The sequence below is a fragment of the Odontomachus brunneus genome, unplaced genomic scaffold (genome assembly GCF_010583005.1).
Source record: "Odontomachus brunneus isolate Ranch 3 - 2012 unplaced genomic scaffold, Obru_v1 Obru_scaffold_074, whole genome shotgun sequence".
Classification (NCBI taxonomy): domain Eukaryota; kingdom Metazoa; phylum Arthropoda; class Insecta; order Hymenoptera; family Formicidae; genus Odontomachus; species Odontomachus brunneus.
Window position 1 is genome coordinate 1,414,716 of NW_022639524.1, and position 11,465 is coordinate 1,426,180.

The window sequence follows — 11,465 nt, forward strand, 5'->3', positions numbered from 1 at the left end:
GCCAAATATATAATTTTTTAATATTTAATTAAAATTATCTGGATGACTCACAAACCTTTTTAATGATACTTCATAATTCTTCATACGAAATACAAATGATACCATACCGAATCTTTGTTTAATTCCCGGTCATTATTTCCGGCTAAATACATGGTCCAAAAAAGAACAATTAATTACAAGTAATAAAATGACTCACAAATCTTTTCAATTACACGTCAAAACTCTTCATACGAAATACAAATGATACCATACCGAATCTTTGTTTAATTCCCGGTCATTATTTCCGGCTAAATACATGGTCCAAAAAAGAACAATTAATTACAAGTAATAAAATGACTCACAAATCTTTTCAATTACACGTCAAAACTCTTCATACGAAATACAAATGATACCATACCGAATCTTTGTTTAATTCCCGGTCATTATTTCCGGCTAAATACATGGTCCAAAAAAGAACAATTAATTACAAGTAATAAAATGACTCACAAATCTTTTCAATTACACGTCAAAACTCTTCATACGAAATACAAACGATTTAAAATAATAGTTTTCCAATCGGAGTTTTTTTCCGGTCAAGTACATACGAATCAATTCGTGTTGCAGCGCCTCTTAGGGCCCTCACACATGAAATAACATAACTGAATGGGCATATCATAAGACTGTATGGACCAATGAGCATCGAGTATTTAGCCGCCATATTGATGCTTGATGCTCAATACTCGATGCTTATTGGTCCATACAGTCTTATGCTATGCACATGCAGTTATGTCATTTCATGTGTGAGGGCCCTTACGCAGCCATTTTGACACATTCGTTGCAAGGTATACAATTCTTATGCTATTTTTTTTCATTAATGTATATTTTTGGTATTTATAATGTATTCAGTTTTAAATTTAATATTATGCAATATTCACTATATCCAGTTAGAAATAATATAAGAAAAATATTAATGAGAAAGTTTTTTTTAAAGAAAGTTAAGAAATTACAAAAATATGTGGTCTTGGATGAGTAAAAATCAGCCACATATAAAATCGTATTATAAGATAAATTGAAAGAAATAGACTTATATTATTTATATAAATATAAATTAAAATAAGAAACCCACATATATTGTTATAAATATAGGAAATTTGAAGAGACAAAATAGAACCATTTATATTCAGATCTTAAGTACAGAAAATGTTTAATGTAATTCAGTAGGAATAAATTATTAATATAAATTTTTATTATATTGAATGTATCATATTTTAATTATTAGTTTACACGTTATTTTCAGTCCTTAAATTCCTGCAAAAGGTATCCCTATACACTTCAAGATGGGTAGGGAGGACAAAGCAACATGGAAATCAAATTATTTTACCAAGCTTGTAGTAAGTATTTTTCTTCTTACATTTATATATTATATTATTTGCAATGTTCATTAAGATGATTCTTTAATATCAGCAACTATTGGATGATTATCCAAAATGTTTTATTGTGGGAGCAGACAATGTTGGGTCCAAACAAATGCAACAAATACGCATGTCGTTGCGTGGAAATGCAGTAGTTTTAATGGGCAAGAACACCATGATGAGAAAAGCTATTCGTGGTCATGTTGAACGTAATGCTGCATTAGAAAAACTACTACCTCATATCCGTGGTAATGTTGGATTTGTTTTTACCCGGGGAGATCTGATCGAGGTAAGAGACAAATTACTAGAGAATAAAGTACGTGCACCTGCTAGAGCTGGTGCCATAGCACCCTTGAGTGTGATTATTCCAGCTCAGAATACAGGACTTGGTCCTGAGAAAACATCGTTTTTCCAAGCTCTGAGTATACCAACAAAGATTTCCAAGGGTACTATTGAAATTATTGTAAGTATTTGTTGAGAGATCCATAAATTTATGTTCCTCTGAGATTGTCTCTTACATAAAAATGTAATATAAAATTTCAGAATGATGTACATATCCTCAAACCTGGTGATAAAGTGGGAGCTTCTGAAGCTACACTTCTGAATATGCTAAATATCTCTCCTTTCTCATATGGTTTACTTGTTGAACAAGTATATGATTCTGGCACTATTTTTGCTCCTGAGATCTTGGATATTAAACCTGAGGATCTCTGTGAGAAATTCCTGGCTGGAGTTGCAAATGTAGCTTCAATTTGTTTGGCAATTGGTTATCCCACAGTTGCTAGTGCACCACACAGCATTGTTAATGGTTTTAAGAATCTGTTGGCCATTGCTGCTGTTACTGCTGTTGAGTTTACAGAGGCTGCTACTATCAAGGAGTATATCAAGGTATGATTTTACATAAACACATACATATATTTTTTTCAGAAGAAATGATTCTTTCTCTTTCTCTCTCTCTATAACTTTGTCTTGATTTTTAAAATTATGAACATTTAAAAATGAGAGAAATCTTTGAGCTAGACTGTTACCAAAAAATATAGCTTGATATATATGTATATATATATATTTATTTATTTATTTATTTATTAATATATACAGTATATACATTAAATTTTAAATGTTTACACGAATATTATATATTGAAAGATTTATATATACAGGATGATTTAACCCTTTGGGGACGGAGCCGCTCGACGGGCTATAAGATAAGACGGGCTATAAGGAAGATAAGACTTCATCGCTAATGGCCCCTAATGTCTTTGAATGAAAACGTGACTCTTTTACTATACCTATGCGTATCTTATCGCTCAGAACGACAGACGTCGCGAGCCTTGCAGCTACGAACTAATTTGGGCGGCTATATGCCGACACGCGTCCGGAACGGTAAAACGGCTTGGGCGGCTATATGCCGACACTCGTCCCCAAAGGGTTAAAAAGCAAGTCAAATTTCTACACTTTTGAACCAAGAGAAAAATAAATATAGATTTACAAGACCTTTGTTTTTGAGATATTCAATACTTAGTGTAAAAATAAGAAATGCAAAAGTAAAGAAATTAATATAATATCTTATAATAGATCTAAAGTAATTGCTGAACAATTTTTTAATTAAAGTTAAAGATTATTTTTAACATCTGTTATATATATAAATTAATAATTTACATAATATGTAATAATTAATAATTTAACTAATTTAACAATTAATAATTTAACATTATCCGTTAAATATCTCAAGTTTTTGTGGGCCTATGTTAAGACATTTATTCTTAATTTAGATGTGAGAGAATATATCAAAATTTATATATACTATAGCCACTATGAGCCTTATAACTGAAAACTGTAGAGACTGATTTGTTTTTGTATAAAGCACATATATTTCACATGTATTTCATGAAGACATTACATGTCTGAAGATATTGATCTATGTGTTATGGGCCTTCTACAATAAGCTATTAGTCATTATTTTCAAAAATAATTGATTGTGATTAGTTAATTTACTTGCGACTTATAACTAATGGTATATTGTAGAAAGCTCCTTAGAACTAGAAATAATAGAACCTACTAACACGTCAAGATTTTGATTGAAATATTGCATGATAACGCTATCTGAACTAGATATGATAAAATTATTAGCTGATTAAAGAGCTATGTCAACAGAATAATGAAACTATTGTTTGGTCACAGGATCCGAGTAAGTTTACTACCGCCGCCGTAGCAGCTCCATCAACAGTAACTACCGATGCTCCTGTCGCGGAGAAGGAAGAGAAGAAAGAAGAATCCGAAGAATCTGACGATGATATGGGATTCGGATTATTTGATTAAAAAGCTCTGAAAGTACATATTACTTGTCTCTGACATTGAAATAAAATTCTATTTAAATTATTTCTCGTATTTAAACGATTTCAACGTTTGCTACGTTTCAAACTCTCAACTCTCAACGCTAGAGAACATATTTATGATTGTCGTAACGTTATTGTATAAGAAGCAATATTTACTGTTGCATAATATTGAATCATAAAAGTGCAAGTTATATAATGTTGAATTGTGGAAGGTTCCGAATAAGTTAGGAACATAACAAGTATCTCAATTATAGACAGACAAAAGATGCGGGGAGAATATTATATATTTGTTCTCTTTCTATGAGAAAAATACACGTGCGGAATCTTATAAGTGGACGTAAAGGAGATGTGTCGTTTCGATAAATGCCTTTCAGCGTGTCAGAATGAATAATTTGTTTATCTCGAGTAGCCCACAAGATAAAAAGGCAGAGAGGCATTTAATATTCCGGTATTCGAAGATGTAATAACGCTCATCATCATTAGCACGATTACGTGAAGTGACGCCACCAAACGGCTCAGGAGAAGGGAGGAAAATGGGGCGGGGCGCTACGGTACCGCTTCGTCCTGTTGGTCTCTCTAGTCACAGAAAGTTGGAGGTGGCGGTTGGTGAGTGGTGACTCTGTGCTCGGCGTAACTCGGCACGAGTCGGACCGGATCGGTTTTCCGCGAAATTTCTTTCAGTGTGTTAAATTTTCAAAGGCGCATCAGGAACCTTGTCATACGTGTCGTAGCCGAGGATGGGTCTGCTCTCCGAAGGAAGTCCCTTGAGTTGGGAAGAGACGAAGAAGCTGTCCGATCACGTGCGCAAACATGGAGTTATACAATTTATTAACCTGTATAAGAGACTCAGAGATCGACAAGGTGACGTTCTCAAGTGGGGCGACGAGGTACGTTACAAATTGTTTTGCTGGTCTTACTGTCACAGTGTACTTTATCGGAGTCGAGTTAATTTGCACTATCATTCCCTCGAGACATTGTATACAATCGCGCTAACTCATGTCCCATAACCTTTACCGTTCGATTCGTCGGTGATGTATTTTCTACGTCTGTGTATAGTCTGCTATAGTTATTTAAATATTTATCACTGTCACCGGGAAGCAAATTGCACGCGGCGTAGGCTATATAAGAAACGGTTTACAAGGTTTTCTTCGAACGTGTCATGTCGCGTCATATGTTATGCATATATTATGCTGATTCTCTTGTATGATAATTGTACGTCCTGTTATTATCGCCAGTGATTGATGACTTATCCGCTTGTCATATCTCATCCGCAATCGTATCTTATCTCCAAACTATTAATTATACTTTGAACTTCCTGCCAATTGAATAATCGAGATTCCATTAATTAAATTAATTTTGGAAATACTTTGCATTATTATGCTGAACATTTTTCTTGCTATATATCTCAACATATTTTGTTTTTTATTCATGCATAAAGTTTGTACAGATGTAATGTTGCAATTGATTAAAATAAACAAACATGTAATTCAACCTGGATATCTCTCTCATGAACAGAATCTTGTTTAATCAGCTTATTGTATTATTTTTGTCATTACGATATTCATGTATTTAGTAAGTATATTACAAACTCTAATATAATGTGATTGTTTTTGTATAGGTGGAATACATGCTCATAAAATTTGACGATGAAGCAAAAACTGCGAAACTCAGTTTGAGAGGTGCGGAAATATTAAAAGTCTTAAATGAGAAAGAGAATGAAAATCCAGAGTAAGTTATATATATTATTCTAATACTTCCATAATATCATTGAGAGTATGTAAAATATAAGTTATTAAATATAACTCTTCTAATATTGTGATAGAAATTCTAGATATTTCATTAAGATACTAAATAAAGATATATAAAATATTTGTTCTCTAGTCAAGTTTGAATAACTGTAACGTTAAACTCGTGACTCATTTCATGAACATTCATATATGTGTATTGGTAAAAATATTAATTATATAAATGATATACTTTTTTTTTGAAAAATTTATAACTGAAAAGATCTGATTATTTACAGTAATGTAAAGTCACTATGGAGACCAGAGTATGGCGCGTACATGCTTGAAGGAACTCCAGGAAAACCATATGGAGGACTCTTAGCTCATTTCAATGTTGTTGAGGCTAATATGCGCTATCGAAGGCAAGAAGCGACGAAATTACTTCAATCAAATGAAGTTCTGATGTCACTGACAGTTTTCCCAAGGTAACTATAAAAAGGAAGATGTTAATAATGCGCCGAGATATCTTGGCATTTTGTAAATTTCAATATTTACATTATTTACATTACAGGGTAGGAGCTCCAGATTTTACTGATCCTCCTAGTCATCCGACACCCAGTGCTGGTGCTTCCAGGAGCTTGTTCTTTCCTGACGAAGCTATATTTCCCGGTCATCCACGTTTCAAAACGTTGACCAGAAATATAAGAGAACGTCGTCGCGAGAAAGTGGCCATAAACATTCCTAGTATGTGACAATATCTTGATCAATCTCTTGCAGAAACTCTTGCACTAATTTCATCTAAATTGAATTGACCAAATTCCGCTTATATTTTATAATAAAAATAGGTTTCTCTAGTTTACAGAGATGAAAATGTACCGTTATTATTCAAAGAAGACCTCATCAGCAAAGGAGATGATGGATCGTCCTCTAAAGCGGCCGAAGATAATCACATTTACATGGATGCAATGGGTTTCGGGATGGGATGCTGTTGTTTGCAACTCACTTTTCAGGCGTGTAATATAGAAGAAGCCAGAACATTGTACGATCAGTTGACACCTTTATGCCCAATCATGGTTAGTGTTAATTGCTCGCCGATGTTCACTATAATTCCTTCCTTTCTCCTTTTTCCTTTCTTCTTCCCTTCAAATAACAGCAACATACTGTCAGAATATTCTTTCATACGTACGTTACAGAACGTTTGTTTAACATTCGACAGTTGGCTCTAACCGCGGCCAGTCCGTTTTATCGAGGTTACATAAGCGACGTTGACTGTCGATGGAACATCATATCTTCTTCAGTGGATTGCAGAACGCGGGAAGAGCGTGGGTTGATACCTCTGAAAGAGAATAAATTTAGAATCAGTAAGTCCAGGTATGACTCTATTGATTCGTATCTCAGTGAACAAGGAGAAAAATATAACGACGTCCCTTTAACATATGATAACGAGATATACAAGCAACTTTTGGACAACGGGATCGATAAGTTGCTTGCGCAACATATAGCTCATTTGTTCATCAGAGATAGCGTCTCCTTGTTCTCCGAGAAAGTACATCAGAACGACCTAGAAGATACGGATCATTTCGAGGTGAGGTCGCAATTGTAACTTTTTTTGTTGCGGTTATCAACGTGCGTCAACTATAATTGTAATTGCTGTAATATTGTTTTAGAATATACAGTCTACTAATTGGCAAACTATGCGCTTCAAACCGCCACCGCCAAACTCGTCGATCGGCTGGCGCGTAGAGTTCCGTCCATGTGAAGTGCAGATCACGGACTTCGAGAACGCCGCGATAGTTTGCTTCACGGTGCTATTGACGAGAGTTATCCTGAGCTACAAGCTGAATCTTCTAATCCCTATCAGTAAAGTTGACCAAAATATGGCTAGGGCGCAGAAAAGGGATGCGGTTAAAGTGGAGAAGTTCTGGTTCCGTCGTGATATCACTTCGGACGCTAAAAAACCCGATGACGTTCAAACGGAGTACACTGAATTTACAATCAACGAGATCATTAACGGAAAGGTATTAAATATGTTATTTTTAAAAGTTACATTTTTTAAATATAATTTTTATTTTTTTTATGAATAATACATTTTAACTGTATTTGTTTGTTCTTTTTAGGATGGTGGTTTTCCTGGCCTTGTACCGCTAGTAAATTCTTATCTCGCCAATATGGACGTGGACGCTGATACGCATTGCACTATTCAAAGATACATCAAATTAATACAAAAACGAGCCTCCGGGGAGGTTTTAACGACTGCCGCTTGGCTTAGGAAAGAGGTTATTTCACATCCCGAATACAAGTAAGCGGACATATCTCTGTCTCGAAATTGTCAGTATTATTGTCTTCAAACAGAACATATTCTAATAAGAAAAATCACATGTGATAACGCAGGCACGATGCTGTAATAACACAGCGCATCAATTATGATCTGCTGAAAAAGATCCAAGATATCGTTTCCAACGAGGTGGAGTGTCCAGAGTTACTCGGACAATGTGTATCATCTAAAACCACCGAGACCATACCCGCTGCTGTTGCGAAAGCAGAAAACTGTTCAACAACAAATTGTTAACGACGACTCTAAGCATTTCAGGTAAATCGGAGAATATCCGTTTTGTAACATTATTATGCATACTTAATAGCATTAACTTACGTGATTAGATAAGTATATTTCTGTGTTGTTTACTGTTTTTTATCCGTGTAATACGAAAGAAACGAGAATAGTGCAAGAGAAAACTATATTTGTAATTTTATATTCCATTTGTTATACGTGTTATATTGCTTTTATCTACCAAATATGTGAATGTATGTGAAAAAAGAAAAAAATTCCGTGATTTTCGAGTTTTATGAGGAAAAATGGCATTGTAAATATATATGTATAAGTTTAGTAAATATCGCTGTATATAATGATAAAACAACTAAATCACATTTCATGGAACTCAATATGCGATTTGTTTCAAAATTATTCGGATTGAAAGATATGTTTACATATATATAAAAAATTAAATAATCAAGCGGTAACAAATTTATTAGTGTGTATAAACAATCTGTATGATTCAAAAGTTTATTTTTTCACAGTTACGTGTTTAATAACTAATCCAGTGCTTGTTTAATGAACAATCTTAATTTTAAGAACGCTCGTATATTTATTGCAATATCACACAATTAAAACTTTGCAATATGGGAACATCAACCAATTTTAAGGAGTTTATTCATTTAAAATAAAATATTTAAAATTACACAAAAATTTAACGTAATATTTATTGTAGTAAAACACACATTCCTACTTAGTTTTATGCACCGTTCAAAAATTTAGTACTGAATATCGCAATTTTGCATATATAACTTTATGATAGAAGCAATATAGATGACCATTATTTCAGTATAATTTTGTAAAAAGTAATATTCAAATAAAAGCGGTTTAGAGCAGTCGCCCGGTAAGCGAAAGATCCGGGTTCGAGTCCCGGCCTAGCAAACCGCGCTTTCGATATTTTTCTCTCTCTGGAACGAGAAAGAAACGCAGATCCCGAATGCACGACGTCCCGCCGCTATCTAATACGCCTTCCTCCTTCTATGGAAAGCTTTCTGTTATAAATAGCATTATATTGAATTAAACATGGCAAGATAATATCAAAATTAATTTCAAATTAACATTTATTATTTAGATATTAAAATAAATATATAGGAATATAATTTTATTCGGTAAATAGTGAATTTATAAGTAATTCCCTTGATGCACCACTGAAAATTCGCCCATTGGGCGTCCTGAAAATACATATCTGGCGAATAATCTCCTTAAGCTTATGCTATGTATCCTTTCTTTTTCTGTCGCAAATATTTGCCATGTCAACAGTATGATACTTAACTAATAACTAATAATCAATTTATACAGCAGTAGTTACTAAATTTCTAAATTGCATATATATTTTCAATACTACTTCTTTTTCTGTGAAAGAAACAATAATAGTGCAAGAAAGAACTATATTTGTAATTTTATATTCTATTTGTTATACATATTGCATTGCTTTTTACCAAATGTAAATGTATGTGATAAGAGGGAAAAATATATACAATGAGATATGCCAACGAAATTACATTCCACAGAATTAAATTTATGTGCAAATCGTTTAAAAAATATACGAATTGATAAATCATTGCGAATATATTGAAAAAATAATTAATCGAACAAATTATAATAAATTTATTTATTAGTATATTGATGACGCGGCGTATATAGGTAGTTAAAACTAACAGAAGTTTCAATGTTATTTGCTTTATTAAGATCAAAGTTCAATAATCTTTGTACCAATTTTTACTTACCCTTTTATCAATCTTATCTAATGGTTGACAATATTTATGCGAGTTAGTTTTGATCACGATGTTATAAGCAATTCTTGCAATTCTCGCGTCCGAATAAATAATTTCCCTTCAACTTTTTTTATTCAGTTAAAATGTTCTTAAAATGTATCAAAATTGTTGAAAAACTAGAATTTAGTTCTCATTTTTTAAATTTTATATTAAAAATCTGCGCCAAAAATTGTGTGAGCACGTTGACAAAAAGATCATTTAGACGGCCGTTTGCAGGAATTGCATTCACATGAATTTTTATTTAATAATCAAACATAGGCAACTCGTCCGAGATGTATGTATATTATCTTTATTAGTTATCTTCCAGTATGTTTTCGTATATACAATATTTCACAGTATATACAATATGTACACAGTATTTCCAGATCATGTTAGATGGTACTATAATTTTACAATAATTTTTTGTTCAACATACATCAATTTAATATGTTTGAATTATAAGGATTTAGGAATTATATGCAGAATATTTAGGTGCTAAATCTTTAGATAATCCATGTGACAAGTGTGATCAAAAAGAAAAATATAATATGTACATGTATATATATACTTATATATGTATGTGTGTGTGTGTGTGTGTGTGCATATATATATATATATATATATATATATATATGTATGTATATATAAAATATAGATATGTACTTAAGATTAAAAATAACTGTACAAAAATATGACATATATTTCTAACATGCTAGCCTTTGGAGAATATAAATTATACAAAATAAATTGTAAAATAAAAAAGATATATAAACCATAATAAGAGAGGTAGCAGAATGTCTATGGAAGAAAGCTTGATATTTTGATACAATCATTTCCTAAAATCTTGAACTTTCCTCCTGGGAAAAGGAATACATTGTATATACATATATCCTTATAATACTTCTCACAAATAGGAAAGAAATGACTTTAAATTGAATTGTTATTATTTAAATAAAGCAATAATTACGTACCTCCTATTATTTTGTCATACTTTTGTCCTTCTTTTTTATTAAAAATTGTGTTTAAAATATACAGTAATAAAAAGTGATATTGAATATAAGTATTCAATCTATACAGAATTATATAGCTTTAATATGAAAAATAAATGCTTTTATGCTTTTAATAAATGCTATTTTATTTGTTATTAATTAAATTATTAAATAAAGAATGGTTATTAAAAAATAAAGTGGCTTTACTAGAAAAAACCTTTATTTTTTATATATTTTATGAAATATACAAAATTTTTAATAAATAAGATATTAAATTATTATATAATATTATATGTGTGTATGAGATGTTTAATTTCCGTGAATTCCTTTGCTTCTCACATATAATTTTAATAATTTTATGTTTCAATATCCAGATAGCCAAACCTGCACAAGCAGATTTTTTGCAGAGTCTGTCAACAGTGTCTGTTGACAGAGTGGCAACAGATTGCACACAGAAACCATTTTATCAGTCTCTGACAACAGATTGGTGACAGACTGCGCACAGAGCCTGCCGACAGACTTTGACGGCAGATTGGCGGCAGACTGCGCGCAGATTTTGTTTTATAGATAGGCTATTTAATTCTATCAAAGGCCATATGTACGCTATTAAATGGAGTAGTTTTACATGCACTCCATGTAAAACTCTAAGAGGAGTCAAGATAATTATATTGTGCAATAATT

The 11,465-nt window shown here is 32.3% G+C and overlaps 2 protein-coding genes across 5 annotated transcripts; both read left to right on the forward strand.

Moving 5' to 3' along the window:
- Positions 1–723: 723 nt before the first annotated feature.
- Positions 724–3,770, forward strand: LOC116847126 (60S acidic ribosomal protein P0-like). Of its 3 annotated transcripts, none has more exons than XM_032821788.1 (5): positions 724–821; positions 1,277–1,370; positions 1,444–1,854; positions 1,935–2,279; positions 3,573–3,770. In XM_032821788.1, the coding sequence occupies exons 2-5, from the start codon at positions 1,317–1,319 to the stop codon at positions 3,708–3,710; spliced, it is 948 nt and encodes a 315-aa protein (XP_032677679.1). In that variant the 5' UTR covers positions 724–821; positions 1,277–1,316; the 3' UTR covers positions 3,711–3,770. The 3 variants fall into 3 exon arrangements, with proteins under 3 accessions (XP_032677679.1, XP_032677681.1, XP_032677682.1); XM_032821790.1 differs by having other exon boundaries at positions 1,481–1,854; XM_032821791.1 differs by having other exon boundaries at positions 1,487–1,854.
- Positions 3,771–4,301: 531 nt separating this feature from the next.
- On the forward strand, positions 4,302–10,772 carry LOC116847125 (glutamate--cysteine ligase catalytic subunit). Of its 2 annotated transcripts, none has more exons than XM_032821786.1 (9): positions 4,302–4,614; positions 5,346–5,455; positions 5,751–5,936; positions 6,023–6,195; positions 6,307–6,524; positions 6,668–7,036; positions 7,119–7,469; positions 7,569–7,750; positions 7,843–10,772. In XM_032821786.1, exons 1-9 carry the CDS (start codon positions 4,465–4,467, stop codon positions 8,018–8,020), a joined length of 1,917 nt encoding a protein of 638 aa, XP_032677677.1. In that variant the 5' UTR covers positions 4,302–4,464; the 3' UTR covers positions 8,021–10,772. The 2 variants fall into 2 exon arrangements, with proteins under 2 accessions (XP_032677677.1, XP_032677678.1); XM_032821787.1 differs by lacking the exon at positions 4,302–4,614 and adding an exon at positions 4,672–4,939.
- Positions 10,773–11,465: the final 693 nt, after the last annotated feature.